This window comes from Phoca vitulina, unplaced genomic scaffold, assembly GCF_004348235.1.
Source record: "Phoca vitulina isolate PV1807 unplaced genomic scaffold, GSC_HSeal_1.0 scaffold3, whole genome shotgun sequence".
Classification (NCBI taxonomy): Eukaryota; Metazoa; Chordata; class Mammalia; order Carnivora; family Phocidae; genus Phoca; species Phoca vitulina.
Genome location: NW_022589706.1, coordinates 49,912,078 through 49,930,921, shown reverse-complemented (window position 1 = coordinate 49,930,921; position 18,844 = coordinate 49,912,078). Strand labels below are relative to the sequence as shown.

The window sequence follows — 18,844 nt, the reverse complement described above, 5'->3', positions numbered from 1 at the left end:
TCCTGGGTATACCTTCTAGGTGACCAATCTAGGAGTAGGCTATTATTTTTTTTAAAATAGCCAAGTCAAGGAAGTTTATGATTCCCTTGATGACTCCTATATTGAAACCATAGAAATATGGTAGTCATTAATACTAGTCAGACAAATTTCATTATATTTGTTCTCTAAATTTCACCCAGCCCATAAAAACAAACCAACCAACACTGGATGTAGCACATAAACCTGGGAAATACTGATCTCCTTAAAAGCTACACCAGAAGGCCCTTATTTTAATTATCTCTATCATTGTCACCACTATCATCATCATCATCACCATCATTGTCCCTGACAACACCACAGCAATCAGAATATTATGTACAGGTAAATGGGATTTTATTTGGGAAATTAAGTCTACAAAACCTAGCAAGTTCTTAGAATATCTTCTAGCTTTTTGTTAACTGCTTGCTTTCTATAATTTATATTTTTATTTCTGTACACTGCTAAAAAACATGCTATTGTATCTGAGGTCCAAAGGCTCTGAAAAGTCTCTGGGAAAGTTTCAGGAAGTTGGAAAAAAAGAATCCAATTCCAACAAAATTTTGCTTATTTTTTTTTTTATAAGAACACTACCATTTTTGTTCTCTAGTAATGTAATTGAAATAATATTTTCTAATATGAAAATGTTTTCTTGAAAATAAAAATATAAATTCCATTATAGATTTTTGGAATAATGTCCTTATAATCCAGGTCCTGAATTGGCAGCTGGCAGACTGCAGAGGGTCCTCAAAACTTCATAGATGTTCAAATGAATTCCCTCTGTAGGCTCTCTGCTTTTCCAGAATTCCAGGGGAAAGTTAAAAGTGGAAGCCATTCAACTCATTTGATCATTAATTTCTCTGTTCCTTATTCACGACTCTTTCCCTAATGACTTAAAGTCTTCTATGGAAAAAAAAAGGGTTTTCTTTATAAAATTTGGGGAATTTTGCACTGGAATCTAGCTTTAATACTCTTCACTGTGTAACAGAATTCAGGTGCATCTAATTCAAATGGTCTGTAAATTAAATTCTAATAAATGAAAATTACAATTATTGTAATGCTTTGTAGGTTAACTACTAATGCAATATCAGAAGATGGTTATAAGAAAATCTAATCTAGGAAATAATACCTGGTATGGACTGTGGGGATAAATTATAGTGAGATTGATGCTTTAAAATTGTGAATCATGCAGTTACCATTATTTTTATTGACATTATTATTGTAATTTGATTAAGGGGAATATTTGATTATGCCAGAATAGTGATAAGACCTTACTTGAATTAGATTCAATACAAAAATGAGGCAGTTATAGTTTAATTAAGTATATGGAGTTGGTTAAATTCATTGAAGATTAATTTTTAACCTGTTTTCTTTGTTAAATGAGTTCATTCTGGAATGCAGATTTCTGTTTGTTTTTTTTTTAAAGGCCAAAATTAATTTGGTAAATGAGAAAGTAAATTGTTTCAGGAATGGAACTTTTTAAATATTTAGAACATTATTTAAATAATTTCAGCTATTATTCAAAAATATAATCAATTCCTCGAGTCCATGCATCACATTTACTAGAGGAAGGAGTGAATAAAATATAAACCACTGTGATGTTTTAGATATAAAAGTATCTCCTTAATTGTTTATGATAGGAAGAAATCCATAATGAAGGGGAAAAAACCATCAGTGCTATAGTCAACAAAATGTATTCTCTAGCACTTCCCAGAGCTTCTAAAAGGAGCTTTCAGTGAAATATATTTTATAAACTGTAATGTGTTGATTACTTGTATAGAAACCATTTCAGCTACTTTAGAGTCACTATTCAGGCTACATAATGTTAAAGTCCCTCAAATTAATTTGCATGTCTCAGAAAGACTAAGCTACCAGATAAGTTACAACTGGCTAATCCAAAAAAATTTGAGACCTCAATATCACAGTAAACATTTCTAGTTATTAGAAGAGACTTATTATCAGATAGTCATAAGGTTCTAAATAGCTATTAATTACCTTAATTGCATACTCCTTTTAAAGTGTCATTCACCTAGTGTGAGAAACACAATACCTGAATAGATTTTTGCTCTGAGGATGAGATTAAACAGCAGGATTCCAGTATGGAAGCATACATGGAATGCATCTGAAATAAGGAGTTTCTTTGAAGAGCTTTGACAAATAATTTTGGTTCTGGGAAACACTGATTAACAAGTCATCAAAGTGGTATAAAGAAGAGGTAGGATTAAGAATAGAGAATAGAGCAGAGAGCGAATAAGACTGGGTGGAGTTACACAGTTGTGTCATAAGGTAATATTTGTTTTTTAAAGGAACTTCTCTACCTAAAAATAAATTGGTCTTAGAGGGATCAAAATGAAAAGATTCTCATATTCATAGGGAATATCTAATATGCCAAATATATCCCCTGATTACAAATTCCTCTGTTTTACAAGTTCTGTTTAGGATGATGCAGAATATGGAAGATTGAAGAAACAGCTAAGGCTATTTTTAAATTTGAAATCAGATTTTTTTAAAGATTTTATTTATTTATTTGAGAGAGAGAGAGAGAGAGAATGAGCATGAGCAGGGGAGGAGGGGTAGAGGGAGTGGGAGAAGCAGGCTCCCCACTGAGCAGAGAGCCCAATGTGGGGCTTGTTCCCAGGACCCTGGTATCATGACCTGAACCTAAGGCAGCCGCTTAACTGACTGAGCCACCCGGGTGCCCCTGAAATCAGAATTTTGTGTGTTTGTTATAGCTCTTCCTCGAAATCAGCAATCGCATGACATCATGTCTTTCAAAATATGCAGGATAGATAACTAGTGTCCAAATTTTATATATATAGATTAGACTGAGGGTAGCCATAAGACCTAATTGTAACCCTAGACCACTCCATTTGGATGATGCCAAGTCACTATATTTTCTGATTATTTGTCATCTAATTGATCGGCTTTGACGATGAAACTTACTTGTCTCTTAATTTATGTGATACAAATAATCCATGTTTATAGTAGAAACATCAGAAAATATAGTTAAGAAAAAGTAAACAAAAAAGAAAAATATCTACCTATAATCTCATAACATGGGATAACTGCAGTTGGTATCATGATATTTCCTTCCACATTTAATTAAAACTTATAAATCGTTAATATTATATATTTGTTTATAAATCTATATATGTCCATGTACATGATATGACTATAGTCAAAAATACAATTAGACCACAACTAGTGTTTTGTAACCTGCTTTAGATAAATAAAAAGAGCAAATTGATTTCTCTTCAGAGAAACCATGTGAATCTTGCTCACTGCTGTATTCCCGGAAGCTAACACAGCACTTAAATATGATTTGTTTAATGAATGAGCATTAGGGTCTATCCTCTTTGAGATGTTTAAGGCTTCTATGTTTCATGCTAACATAGGGACCTAATCACAAATTATAAATTATGTTGAATGAGTTGAAGGAGAGCCAGGTACATTTAGAATGTCTATCATCTGATTTAATCCATTTTTTTTTTTCCTTTCATAGGTATGGCATATCCTCCCAGAGAAGATCTTGGCCAGTATGGATGGTGATCCTTATTTTTCTTGGAGTGACAACCATCTTGGGAGTAACTATTGGTCTCCTTATTCATTTTCTGGCAGTTGGTCAGTATTGTCTATTTTTCACTTTCATCCCTACTACTAAATCTCCTTTTATTTTTAGATATTGATAAGAAACAACATGAATATTAAATTTCTTCATGGAAATTTTCTCATCTATTTACTATGTTATTTCAACATAACAATTCTCTATTATTTAATACCAAAGTTTATAAATTTTTTTGAATCAAATGCCTCCTTGAGCCACTCTGTAACTTATATTGCCAACAATGAGAGGATGGGCAAGACTGAAAAGTTCAGTATTTTGAGGCCCAAATGCATTGTCAATAAAGGAGCTTATGCAGTAGGTTAGTAGTTGAATTGTTATATCTTTTAGTAAATATACCTAAAAATTTGGAAACCCCTACTCTTAGGCTCAATTCTGGTTGGTTTATTTTTTTAAAAGATTTTATTTACTTGACAGAGAGAGAAAGACAGCCAGAGAGGGAACACAAGCGGGGGACCAGGAGAGGAGAAGCAGGCCTCCCGCCGAGCAGGGAGCCCGATGCGGGGCTCGATCCCAGGACCCTGGGACCATGACCTGAGCCAAAGGCAGACGCTTAACAACTGAGCCACCCAGGTGCCCCTCAATTCTGGTTGTTAAGATATAATTGCTAAATAGCAATGGGTAATCCACAAATGTCTCATCTTTTCTTAAAAATTTAATTCAATTTAATTAACATACAGTGTATTATTAGTTTCAGAGATAATTTAGTGATTCATCAGTTGCATATAACACCCAGTGCTCATTACATCAAGTGCCCTCCTTAATGCCTATCACCCTGTTATCCCATCCCCCCACCCACCTCCTCTCCAGTAACCCTCAGTTTGTTTCCTATAGTTAAGAGATTCATGTTTCGTCTCTCTCTCTCTGTTTTTGTCTTATTTTTTCTTTCCTTCCCCTATATTCATCTGTTTTATTTTTTAAATTGCACATATGAGTGCAATCTTTGATATTTGTCTTACTCTGACTGACTTATTTCTCTTAAGGTAATACCCTCTACTTCCATCCATGTCATTGCAAATGGCAAGATTTCGTTCTTTTTGATGACTGAGTAATATTCCCTCATATATATACCACCTCTTCTTTATGCATTCATTGGTTGATGGACATCTGGGCTCTTTCCATATTTTGGCTATTGTGCACATTGCTGCTATAAACTTTGGGGTACATGTGTCCCTACAAATCACTATGTTTGTATCCTTTGGATAAATACCTAATGGTACAATTGCTGGGTTGTAGGGTAGCTCTATTTTTAACTTTTTGAAGAACTTGCATACTTTCTTCCAGAGTGGCTGCACCAGTTTGCATTCCCACCAACAGTGTAAGAGGATTCCCCTTTTTCTGCATCTGCCAACATCTGTTGTTTCCTGAGTTGTTAATTTTAGCCATTCTGACCACTATGAGGTGGTATCTTATTGTAATTTTGGTTTGTATTTCTCTGATGCTGAGTGATGTTGAGCATTTTTTCATGTGTCTGTTGGCCATTTGTATGTCTTCTTTGGAGAAATGTCTGTTCATGCCTTCTGCCCATTTCTTGACTGGATTTTCTGGTTTTGGGGTGTTGAGTTTGATAAATTCTTTATAGATTTTGGATATCAGCCCTTTATCTGATAAGACATTTGCAAATATCTCCTCCCATTCCGTAGGTTGTCTTTTAGTTTTGTTGACTGTTTCCTTTGCTATGCAAAAGCTTTTTCTCTTGATGAGGTCCCAATAGTTCATGTTTGCTTTTGTTTCCCTTGCCTTTGAAGACATGTCTAGCAAGAAGTTGCTGCAGCTAAGGTCAAAGAGGATTTTGGTGGTTTCCTGTCTCACACTGAGGTCTTACATCCACACAAATGTCTCATCTAATAGTAGATAGTAGAAGTGACTGTATGTTTATATAAATTTGATCTTATTTTTAAAATTTTTGTTAACACTACTTTCAGAAAGCTTGGTTTTCCAATTTATTTTTACCTTTCAGGAAAATAAAACCTTAAATTTGTGTAGCTATTTAGTGTTTTCAAAGAAATTTGACTTCCATTATTCCACTTGATCCTCACAATAATCCTTTGAGCTAGAGAGGGTAGGTTTTACTACTATCTTTGTTTTCACATGCAAAAAATCAAGATTGAGAAAAGTCAAGTGCTTATTATTATAGGCTTTTTTTTTATATTTTTTTAAAATTTTATTTTATTATGTTATGTTAATCCCCATACATTACATCATTAGTTTTTGATTTAGTGTTCCATGATTCATTGTTTGCATGTAACACCCAGTGCTCCATTTACTACGTGCTCTCTTTAATACCCATCACCAGGTTAACCCATCCCCCCACCCCCCTCCCATCTAGAACTCTCAGTTTGTTTCTCAGAGCCCATAGTCTCTCATGGTTCATCTCCCCCTCCTATTCCCCCCCTTCATTTTTCCGTTCCTACTATCTTCTTCTTCTTTTTTTTAACATATAATGTATTATTTGTTTCAGAGGTACAGGTCTGTGATTCAACAGTCCTACACAATTCACAGCCCTCAGTGTCATAGATGAGCAGAAACCCAGACCTTAACATTCAAGTGTATTATTCTATTTTATCATAAGTTTTTCTGTTTTATTCCTCTGAAATATATTACTCTATACAATAAGGAAGTGTAGGATGATTTTCCTAATACTGTGACAATTCCAGCTTTTCCTTCAACCTGGCCTCTCCTTTGTTTTCTCTAACCATCTTTTTTTTTTTTTAAAGATTTATTTATTTGAGAGAGAGAGCAAGTAGGGGGAGGGGCAGAGGGAGAGAATCTTCAAGAAGACTCCCCGCTGAGCACAGAGCCTTAAGTAGGGCTTCATCTCACCACCCATGAGATCATGACCTGAGCTGAAACCAAGAGTTAGGCACTTAACCTACTGAGCCACCCAAGTGTCCTATGTTTTCTCTAACCATCTTGGTCTCAAATTTCAAAACTTTGCCTTCAGAAGGGTAATGTATGCTTACAGTCCAGTCTCTTGCCTGCCATGTCTGTCCCTGAACTCTCTGTAGTCTGGATCCTTCTGTCCTCTGTTTGATTCTACTCATTAAAAAATAACATCCATTACATAATTTCCCTTTAAGGAAATTTGCTCCAAGTTTACCAAATCAAGCATCATGAAGAAGCCCAGTAGCTTAATTAGCTATCCTTCCAAAATATAATTTGTATTTTAATAGGTCCCTTCTTCTGGATAAACAATGCATTCATGGACCGGAGTGGTACAAAAGGGAGAACTGCAGACGTCCTCGCTCAAGCAGGACATGTGTGGGATGAGAATTTGCCCTTGACTTTCTCTACATGGTCAACCACGTACAATTTCAAATACAAGGCTAGATGGGCTTATATTACCTGAAATTAAGTTATTTGAACTGGGCTCCTTGTGAAGTAAAAATATGCACTCAAAACTCTGTTGTAAAGGTCGTCTGGAGTCAGCCTGAAAAGATGGGTTTGCTCTAGGATTCTGACTTAGGAACGAAATCAGTCTTTGTTAATAATACTAAGGGCAACTTGAGTTGGATGACACCTAGAGTAATCTCTCATTCAAGTGGTATGAAATTAGTTTCTCTGTCTGAATATATCTATTGTTTTTAAGACATTATTTTTGAGTTTCTACTTCTTGGATTAACTCAGAGATTAATATTCCACAAGGATCATTATTCTAGAATGACTGGTTCAGCTCTTTCTTAACTATTTTATTTAACAAAACTATTTCCAAAAGCTTACACAGACATTTACAAACAATTGCAAAATCCTTCAGATAGTTTATCTAGTAGTGCTAAACCCTTGCTTTCTCTCAGAATCACCTGTGGAGCTCTTCTAAAGAAGTGTCATCCCTTAGGTTTTCTGTTTCAGTGGAACTGGGGTAAGACCCGCCCATGTATGCCTTTTAGAAGCTCTGTAGTTATTCTAATACATAGATGGTGTTGCAATCCTTGGGTCTAAAGCAATGTTTTATGAGGTAATAAAATATATTTCTATCTTAAGATAGATTTTATTATAAACTTTGGGATGTGGACAGATTACTATGTAAATACTGATCACTGCTATGTCTGTAAAACTGATTATGATTTTAAAGACCACAGTTTAGGGTACAGATAGATTCCCATTCAATTTATCTAAATAATTGTATTATTCAGCTCAAGCTGCCATAACAGAATACCACAGACTAGGTGTCTTAAACAACAAATATTTATTTTCTCACCGTTTTGGAGGCTGGAAGTCCAAGATCAGCATGCCAGCAGGGTCACTATAGCCTCACATGGCCTTTTTTTCTGTGACATATGGGGTTGGGGGGTTATAATTTACGGGAGAGAGAAGGAAGCCTCAGTCTCTTATGTCTCTTCCTATAAGGCTACCAGTCCTATTGGTTTCTGATTTAATTCTATGACCTGATTTATGATCTGATTTAACCTTAATTACCTTGTTAAAGGCCATGTCTCTAAATATAGTCACATAGGGGTTTGGGCTTCAATATATGAATTCTAAGGGGACAATTCAGTTCATAAAAATAATCAAGGGAAAATAAACTTAAAAATCGCACCTCAAATCAATCTAATTTTCCAGTAATATAACTAGAGTCAGATATCTAAACATCATGGTTTCTTTAAATATGGACATGACAGATATGACTTTTGACAAATTAATCTGCCTACCTGGAATGCCTGGGTGGTTCAGATGGTTAAGGGTCTGCCGTTAGCTCAGGTCCTGATCCCAGGGTCCTAGGATCAAGTCCCTGCTTCTCCCTGTCCCTCTGCCCCTCCCTCTTGCTTGTGTTCTCTCTCTCACACTCTCCCTATCTCTCAAATAAATAAATAAAATCTGCATAAAAAATAAAATAAGATAGTTTCCTAAAAAAAAAAAATCTGCCTACCTATATATACCCAAGTTCAGCATACTAGATGTAACACAAAATTAGCAGATTCTAGTTGTTTGCTCTTCTATTTGATGATAGACTTCACAGATCAAAAACATGAAATGATAAGAAAGAAGATCTTGGAGTTTATTTTTGCAATTTAGTCTTTGTGATTAGTGAAAAAAATTGCAGAAAGCTAAAGTGATATACCAACATGGCATAGCCAATTGGTGGCAGCGTTTAAACTAGTTCTTCTAACCTCATATGCATTATTCTTTCAGAATGACCTTAGGTAACTTATTAGATAGAACCTAGCATTTGCTTTTCATATATACCAGTTGCCATAAGGAAAAATATAGGAGACCAATGGAAGATAGGAAACTAATTTTTATTTTAGATTGAAATGATATTCCTGACTTCCAGGATAATGAATTATTTTAGCTCAGAGATCACATTTTTCAGTCTATTATTAGCATTCCTTAGAGACTCTGTGGTACTTTTTAAGGTGAATCAAAAGCACAATTGTTCTCAAAATATATGAATGGCTAATTGCTTAACCAAAACAGGGTACTATTTCATATTAGTTCCTATTTTTATTTATTTTATTTTTAAAAAATTTTTATTTTAATTCATTTAATTAACATGTAATGTGTTATTGGTTTCAGAGGTACAGGTCTGTAATTAATCAATCTTATATAATACTCAGTGCTCATTACATCACCTGCCCTCCTTAATGGCCATCACCCAGTTACCCCATTCTTCCACCCCCCCTCCCCTCCAGCAACCCTCAGTTTGTTTCCTGAGATTAAGAGTCTCTTATGGTTTGTCTCCCTCTCTGGTTTCATCTTGTTTTATTTTTTACTCTCTTCCCCTAAGATCCTCTGTTTTGTTTCTTAAATTCCACGTAAGAGTGAGATCATATAATTGTCTTTCTCTGATTGACTTATTTCATTTAGCATAATACCCTCTAGTTCCATCCACGTCATTGCAAATGGCTAATTCCTATTTTTAAAAGTACATGCATGATGTGGAAGAACTACCTCTAAGCTTGTCCTGTTTTAAATTACAGTGGCCTAGTATATTAGACGAAGCAGTTTATATTTGGGGACAGGAAGAAATGGGGAATGTGAGACCTTGTGATGCTCACCAAACACCAGACACCACGTGCTGGAGGGAAGTGAAAAGGCAGTGGACATTCCTCAAGGAATTACTACAAGAAGTACAAAGCAGGCTGATAGGCAATGAGGCAGAAGAAAAATTATAAGAGGATGTAGATCATCCAGAAAGTGAAGGGGAATGTTTGTAATGTTTCCTGTATCAGAAGTGCTTAGAAAGAGTAATTAGGTAATCACTAGGCTAAGAATTTAGATTACATATGAAAAAGAGGTTTCATCTCTAGTGCACACTAAGGTGGATTTTAGCAGCTGCCTGGATTAATGTTTTGAGATGGATGCTGAGGATATACCTGGCTTCAATGGGGCAGTGACATCTGTTATATGAAGAAAGGAAGAGGATCACTTCATGAATGCTGGGTAGTTGCCATTTCCAGAATGAGTGGATATTCACTACCTTTCATTGCTTTCGTCTTCCTTTCTCCCTCCCTCTGATTACTTAAAAATCTGGGTCAAATGTTCATTTTGAGAGAAAGATATGGAGGGACTTGAGGCTACTTGTTATTTTAAAATTCTTTGAGTATTTCTTTGTTTCACAGGAAAGATTTTCTATTACCAAGGTGATTTTCATATTTCTGGAATTACATACAATGATAGTTGTGAAAATGGAGCTTCACAAGCCAGCACAGATCTGAGCAAAAATATAGAGACTAAAGTAAGTCAAAGATTTAATAATTTCATAATGAATTTGATTGAAACAGATATGATAGCTACTTTGTTTTTTTCTCTTGACAGATGTCCGATGCTTTTCAAAATTCTAGTATATATAAAGAATATATCAACTCTCAGGTCACCAAAATTCTGTAAGTACAAATTCAATCAGAATCTTATGGAAAGGGAGGTAGATGATATGTCACATCAGCCATGGTTTTAAATAACAACAATAGAAAAAATAGAAAGAGAGACAGAAGGAAAGAAGGGAAAAAAAGAAGGAAAGAAAGAAAGAAAGATCCATAAATTGTCATTACAATTAACAAATTTCTGTTCAGAGTAGGAACTGTTCTGTACAAATCTGTAATCACCACACTTGAAGGGGAATTATAAGGTTGTTGGTAGCAGCCAGTCCTAACTGACTACTATGATGAAAGATAATTGTAACTTGTGAAAAACAGAGTCCCATCTGATTGTTTTGCTTCTAACTTACTAGCCTTCTCTTCTCCCATCCATACCCATCTGTCCATAGCTTTCCTAAAATAATCTTTTGGTGTCTTTAGTAATCACTATCACTATAATGACTGTGAAGCAAAGTGAATTTTAGTGTCATTTAAGATAACATTTGTCTAAATAGGTCTTTGAAGTATGCTTGAGTATGGTGGTGGTCAGGAGGGATGCAGGGAGGAGGGTATCATGGAGCACAGGGGATGAGTGATAAAGGGAGAAGATACTTGTATTTTGGTAATTGCCAATATCCATTTTGGGGAATTCTGAACTTCCAAAACAAAACAAAAAATCCAGAGACTCTTGCACTTCATATGTACTGAGACAATATCTCTGTATTGTTCTTTAATATATGTAAAGGAAATACAATAAAATATAGGAAATTCAATGTGTTCACAAAATTTCTACAAAAGTCAAGAAACAGCACTAGAACATTTCTGTTGTTTCTAGTCCTGATCCCAATGGCTCAAGCGTACAGTTACAGCTGACATTCAAATTTCCTCCAGCAAAGAGGGATAACATGAAGACTGAAATTGAAGTTATCTTACATCAGATACTGAAAGACAACATGGCATTCTGGAATGCAGTCCCTACTTCCATGAGACTCATAGGTATTTCACTTATTTCCATTATTTTCTATTACTTAGGTTTCTGGACTACTTGGAAAAAAAAGTACTAGAAAAAAAGTTAGCCAGGAGTTTCAGGAATTTGCTTTGGGAGAATAATATACTTCTCAACATCTGGTACTCCTACCAATGAGTTAGCATGAAAGGGGCAGTGCCATAAAATCTTTGAAGAGTGATAGGAAGGAGGGCTAAAGTGTGGGCATGCACTTGAGCTTGGAAGGCTTCATGTTTATGTATGAAAAGGGGGGTGAAGGACCCTAACTGAAGCATTATTCCTCCCTTCCCTCTACTCTTGTGAGGATCTCATTATAGAAAACAGGTTTAGGGCTTAGTTGATCATTCAGTGTGGAGACTGCTGGGTAAGAAGGAAGTTGGGGATACGGAGTTCTCACTGCTTCTTGTGGAAGAATGGAAGTGATACTAACAAAGAAGAAAATTGTCTGGAATCATTTCCTAGAAAACAAGGGAAGAAAATGACAGGATTTTGACCCAGTACAGAAAGTGAAGTCTGTAAAGATCTTGAAGATCCTGCAAAGGTCTTGAAACTCTCATTTGGATTGTTAAAAGACCTGTTAGGTGATAAGCATGTAGTTCAGAGCCCAGTTTTGTGGTTCTTCCAGACTGAGAGTTGATCCTAGTGTCCTTGAAGGCTATCAAGGCTGACAGCTGTCAGTTATAGCTCCTTTGCCTCAGAATACCTGTCACCAATGGACCCCTCATGAGAAGTGAGTTTGAGGTAGAGCTCCTCAAAAGAACAATACAATTGCTCTGTGGGTAGCTGTAGGGAAAGAAGGCTGCCCCTCTATGTCTTAGGGGTTTAGTCAGCACTTGTTGGTGGGTCTTCTTGTAGTTCCCTACTCTTTCTCTTTCTCTCTAAAGTCTCTTCCCAGGGACACCTGTGTGGCTCAGTAGGTTAAGCATCTGACTCTTGGTTTCACTTAGGTCATGGTCTCAGGGTCATGAGATCAAGCTCTGCATGGGGCTTCATGCTCAGCGGGGAGTTTGCTTGAGATCCTCCCCCTCTCCCTCTGCCCTTCCCCCTGCTTGCATGGTTTCTCTCTCTCTCTAATAAATGGGTGAATCTTTAAAAAATAGTAATAATAATAAAAATAAAAATAAAGAATAAAGTCTTTTCCCAATAGAAAAGAGACTTGAATTTAAGTTAAATTCACAAAATTTCATAATTCAGTCACAGTAATGAGATGACTCTAAAGAGATAGGCCCAATGAAATAAAATTTTAATTAGAATTTTTTTTCTTTATAGATAACTCTGAGTATTTCAGAGAGATGAGAATTATCATAAGGAAAGAAATCCAAAGATAATTAATGCCCAGTCCCTCTTTTAGTGAGAATGTCAGCTTCTCATCTCAGTAAATATTTTACTGCAACTATCACAAAATTGAGAGCTTTGTTTTTTATTTCTTTTTCCCCTTTCCTATACTACCTGGTAGAGATGTGGAGAGATGGTCAAAATATAATAAGTAGGAGGGAGAGGGGCTGATAACTGATATGTGAACCAGTCTGAATAATTAAATCTTGGGTGTAATTGGGCTAGGAAAGTTAGCATGTACGTTCCTGGATTGAAGATAATTGCTTGATGATATTTTATTAATTTTATGGTTTTTTTTTAATTTCAGAAATCAGCAAGGCTAATGTTGAAATGCTTACCAACAACTGTAAGTTTAGAAACTATGATAAATTTAACACATTCACAAATATTTCCCTATCATTAGTCTAAAAAGTGTCTTGAAATATATCATTTGGAAATCCATTAAGTAGTCTTTCAAAATTATTAGATATACCAGATATATATCTGGAATTTCTTTTTGAAAAACACTGGCCTGTGAATTTTAACATTTGTAAGGAGTTTTCCAAAGGATAAAATGAAAACTGATCTCAAAGAATGGAATCATGAGTGAAAAATATCATACTGAGTAAGTTAAAATAAAAAGATTGAAGGGGAAAAAAGACAACTTAAGATAATAAGAAAATATAAAAGTAGGCTATATCAAATACATTTATTATAAGATAAAAAATAGCTCTGTATCTTTTAAATGAATTTTCTTTAGAGTATCATGTTGCACACAAGATACATCCATGCATTCATTCACTCAATGGACACTTATGGTGTATATATTATCCACATGGGGCTTTAGAGATAACATTTCATATTCTGTGCAAGATACAGACATAATGAAGTAAAGTCTCCACCTTCAAGGAATTTGCAATCTACTTGGGGAGATGAGAATTATAACAAATAGATAAAATAAAAGTTGAAAGATGATCGAGAGTGAAAAAGAAGATAAGTAAGTCACCCAAACCAAGATGGAGTCGGGTACCATGATCACAGTACATTCCAGGAAAGACACAGCATTGCTTAGTAGCTGCTGGACAATCACTGAAGGGTTTCAAGTAATGTTTTAAGATGTATTTCTTATAAAGCATAATCAAAGATAGCTGCTCTTATATAAAAAAAATCCTTCAGGTTGTGGAAGATTGGCCAACAGTATCACACCAGGCAACCGAATTGTGAATGGGAAGAATGCCCTGGTGGGGGCATGGCCATGGCAAGCCAGCATGCAATGGAAAGGTCAACACTATTGTGGGGCATCTCTGATCAGCAGCCGATGGCTATTATCTGCAACTCACTGCTTTGCTGAGTAAGTGTGAAGGTCTGACTTACTGTAGGATTCTGGGTGCAGGCATATTTTGGGTCATCTGTGGGGATTGACCTAAATGTGTGAACATTCACCAAGGTCAAATGAAATTTATAATTACCTGCATAACTGAAGGGCAGCAGAAGCATTTAAATTTGTCAAAGAGGAACAGCACCTGGCTGGCACAGCTGGTTGAGCATCCTACTCTTGGTTTCTGCTCAGGTTGTGGTCTCAGGGTGGGATGGAGCTCAGCACGGAGTCTGCTTAAATTTCTCTCTCCCTCTCCCTCTGCCCCCCCCACCATGTTTGTGCACATTCACTCTCTCCTTCTCTCTAAAATTAATAAATAAATCTTAAAAAAAAATAAATTTGTCAAAGAGGAAAAGGTGAATAGAAGTAATTCACATTTTCCAAATAGCTACTTTGGCCTGACATTAAGGGTTTTATTTATATCATTTTATTTAATCATAACAATAATTCCGTATGGAAGGTATAATTTAATCTATTTAAAGATGAGGAAATTAGGGTTCAGAAGTGACATAACTTAGCAAAGTTCATACAGCTCCTAAATTAACAGAAGTTGAATGTGACACCAGGTATGCCTGATTCCAGTTACTATGTGCTTATTTAACTTGTCCTCCAGGTGTTTACTACCTAACTGAAAAAATTTAAATGTGATATATTAAAGGTGTTAGCATAGTGTAGTAGATGCCACATATACAAGACAGTAAGTTCTGTGAAAATTTGATGAAGAAGGAGAACATATCCAGCTGAGGGATGAAGATGTAAGATTCAACTGGACCCTAAAGATAAAAGATTTGATTGATGAGGTGGGTAGATGGGAAAGAACAACATGTATTTTGAATTTGGAAAACCACTTTCTTCAGATGTGTTTAGGTGGAAAAACACACATTGTATTCTGTAGACAGCAAACAAAAAGAGCAATTTGAAGAAGGTTTGTTAAAAGAAACATTAGAAAATATACTCGGGAAAATTTGATGGGCACATTTCTAATTGACAAGATGCTTACTTTCTGAGAAAATCTCTTTTACAAAGCCTGGTTGCAGGATTTGTCTTTGAAGCAATTTTCAAAAAGTAGTCCATAGATAGGGGACTACCCAGGGGACTTGTTAAAAGTGTGGATCCTTAAGCCTCACACCAGACCTTTTAAATATAAATCTCAGGAGATGGAGCCTGAATTGATTCTAAGGGAGTAGAGTTTAAGAAACACATTGAGTGTGGGGAGTCACTGAAGGTTTTAGAATGGGAGAAGGATTGAAGAGTGTTACCACTACATGAAGTTTTGAAAATTAAAAACAAAACAAAACAAAAACAAAAACAGCACCTAACATTTTGAGGGAAGGTGAGAAAAGTTAAACAGGTTGTTAGGTCCTAAATTGAGAAAGAGTTTCAGTGGAGAACTGGAGAAATGATCAGAAAATTTATATTAGAAGCCAAAATGCACTGACTTGGTAAACATAACAAGGTGATTGGGTAAGAACAAGTGACGATTTTTTTATATATAAAGATGTCCAGAAAAAACAAAAAAAAGATGTCCAGAGCCTTCCGCAGGTGCTTGGAATCCGGGGTGTTTGGCAATGAGAGTGATTCTGGGTCCCCTCCACTGAGGATGCTCATATGACTCCTACCCAAGTCAAATGCTCAGAAACTGGGTGGGGTTTTAATAGCAGAAGACATCAGTGGCTCTAGCTAGGAGGATTTTGCAGAAATATGACAGCTATAATAGTTCTTAACACTATTTTATTTGCAACATCTCAGTGCCAAAGACACCTTTAAAAATAAAAATTTGGTGTTTTCTAGTGTTGGTTGGGAGCCTCACGCCTTACAGTTATGAGGTAATGACCATTATGAGCACTGTTGTTGCTCAAAAACTGCATGTATTTTAATTAAATTGTGTCTTTCAGGAAAAATAATTCAGACGATTGGATTGTCAACTTTGGAACTGTAGTAAATAAACCATATATGACACAGAAAGTCCAAAACATTATTTTTCATGAAAATTATAGCAGGGCTGGAGTTTATAATGATATTGCCCTTGTGCAGCTTGCTGAAGAAGTCTCTTTTACAAAGTATGTTCGTAGGATTTGTCTTCCTGAAGCCAAAATGAAGTTCTCAGAAAATGCCAGTGTTGTAGTTACAGGATGGGGAACACTTTATATGAATGGTAAGTTTTTCTGTAAAAAGGTAATAGCTTCATGGGAATAATTATTTAAACAATCAATCAAATAATCAATCAATCACTCTCTCATGGAATTAGCCAGTAAATATACCAAAAAGAAAACCAAGTGGAGGGGCCAAATTGTCTTCAATTTCTAAAATACCTCTGGGAATAAGAATTGGAAAAGTTGAAATTATGTGTGAGACAGCCAGCTACAGTAAACACCAGAAAGGGACCAATCTATGCTGGGACTGGCCTGGCTCTTGCTGACCAAAAAAATCTACTTTATTCTATAGATGTTCTTTGTCTCAGCAATCAAGGTTAAGATTCCCATAATACACAGAATTTATTGCCTTTAGGTCCCCTTCCAGTGATACTTCAGCAAGCCTCTCTGAAGATTATCGACAACAAAGTTTGCAATGCTCCACATGCATTATCTGGCACGGTGACTGATAAAATGCTATGTGCTGGATTTATGTCAGGAAAAGCTGATGCTTGTCAGGTATGTGTAGACACATTAACAAATCATTTTATCCCAAAGTACCAATTAAATGGAAATTTTTATCAACACAAATTTTTGTGTGTGTGTTAATGATTTCCATAGAGTAGCTTATTTTGATCCACATAATGGATATTTATTGATCCTGGTTATGTATCAGACACCAGGCTAGAGGCTGGGAATGCACTGGTGAACAAAATCCCTATTCTCATGGAGTTTTCAGTCTAGGAATACATACCAAGGACAACACTTACCTGGTAATAAAATAAATTTGGCCCTGTTTTTTGGGCAATCAGCACAGTAGAATGGTGCTTCTTCCTTATCCAGAGATGCAGCAGGAGGTCTAGCATGTGCACACGTCCCCCATTCCTCAGGCTTCATTATGCAACAGCCACATCATTTTCTCCATAGTCAAGGCTGAACTCATAGAGTCTACTCTGCCCAATTCAACATATGGCAGCTGTAGGCAATATATTCTGGTTTGTAGTTGCTCTGGGTTTTGAATAAACCCAAGTTCCACAGTTCTGAGCCCAAAAGAGGGTGGACTATTTTCGGTGCCCAGGGGCTTTCGATAAGTCCAGAGAAGCAATAAAATGAAATTCTTTGACAGCACGAGAAACATGTTTTCCTATCTTCTTCTAGAATGATTCTGGTGGACCACTAGCTTACCTGGACTCTAGAAATATCTGGCACCTCGTTGGAATAGTAAGCTGGGGTAATGGATGCGCTAAAAAGAATAAGCCAGGTGTTTATACACGAGTGACTGCTTATGGTGATTGGATTACTTCTAAGACTGGATTCTGAAAGAAAAGTAACTTTGGAATGGAACATAAAGACAACTGCAGGGTATTCTTATCTGTTGCTTCAAGTCTTTCTCTTTTGATTGTTGATAAAAATCTTTTTCTTACATTCAAATACATAAAGTTCTTTATCAATATTTTATTATATCTAAAACACTATCCATTAATTTATTTATCTATTCAAATAATATAAGAAACAGGAAGGAAAAAAAGAAAAGATGGCCAAAATATTTTTATTAATAGCCTAGTTCTTTTTTTTTGGAATTTTTTAAATTTAAATTCAATTAGCCAAGTTATAGGCTAGTTCTGATTTATCTTACCATTATATTCAGAATTTACCTTAACTTATTTTTCAGAATTTAAAAAAAAATACACATTTTGTTAGTATGAGAACATATATGCTGGGTCTACCAAATAAATTATTTTTAATTCTATAAATTATAATTACACTTTGTTAAACTGGAATATGTCAGATAAAGAAATAATATACATTCATTTTTTATTTATATGTGAGATAGTTTGTGTACCTTGTATAATCATATGATCTTGGAGTGGAGAAGGGATATGAGCTAGAACATTTCTCAATTTATAATAAAGGAAATTAAAGACTAGAGAGGAAAAATTATTTGCTTAAAGTCACTCTTCAGTTGTGACCCTCACATGAACTTCCCCTGGTAGAATTTAGATCCAAAATTAGTCAGAAGTTTAAAAATAATCTTTAGGTTGTAATTATTTATATAACATTTTATTCATGTCATCTTTTTGTCATTTGTTTGCCTTTGTAGCAAAAACAATGTGAGGTCTTCAAGGGCAGGGAACTGTGTGGCAGCTCTTGTAATAAGTCTCCTTACAGTGTATGTACAGATAAATGTAGGGAGGACTGACTTTGTAGTCTCTGCAAATTATTTACCTTTTGTAATTTCCTAAAATAAAAAAATAGCTAAAATTTTCAAAAGTAGCTAAAATAAACTAGAAAAAATACTCCTTCCTTTAATCATTTGTGATGTTACTCTTTCATTCTTTCTTTATTATAAAGCATAACTCAAGTGATATGCATGATGTCAAGCCAATCCATAGCTAGGTGTGACAAGATGGTGTTTTCTCTCCCCACTCCTTTCTCAGGCAGGTCACACATATTTATTGAGCACCTAGAGTGTTTCAGGAACTATCAGGTATAAGCATACTATCTTCTTTCAAAGATGCTGAATTTAGTGGACAAAGATGGGTAATAAACATATAAATAAGAGAATTCTGGGTTATGATAAAT

At 35.4% G+C, this 18,844-nt stretch overlaps 1 protein-coding gene across 1 annotated transcript in view; it reads left to right on the top strand.

The window, feature by feature from the left end:
* The window catches only part of LOC116629180 (transmembrane protease serine 11B-like), a 31,016-nt gene extending 13,435 nt beyond the window's left edge, over window positions 1-17,581 (top strand). The window contains exons 3-11 of the mRNA XM_032399483.1: window positions 3,518-3,636; window positions 10,198-10,313; window positions 10,394-10,461; window positions 11,267-11,427; window positions 13,080-13,118; window positions 13,928-14,102; window positions 16,025-16,284; window positions 16,638-16,780; window positions 17,420-17,581. Coding sequence (XP_032255374.1) covers window positions 3,518-3,636; window positions 10,198-10,313; window positions 10,394-10,461; window positions 11,267-11,427; window positions 13,080-13,118; window positions 13,928-14,102; window positions 16,025-16,284; window positions 16,638-16,780; window positions 17,420-17,581 — 1,243 coding nt within the window. The remainder of the gene's footprint in view (window positions 1-3,517; window positions 3,637-10,197; window positions 10,314-10,393; window positions 10,462-11,266; window positions 11,428-13,079; window positions 13,119-13,927; window positions 14,103-16,024; window positions 16,285-16,637; window positions 16,781-17,419) is intronic.
* The last annotated feature ends 1,263 nt before the right edge of the window (window positions 17,582-18,844 follow it).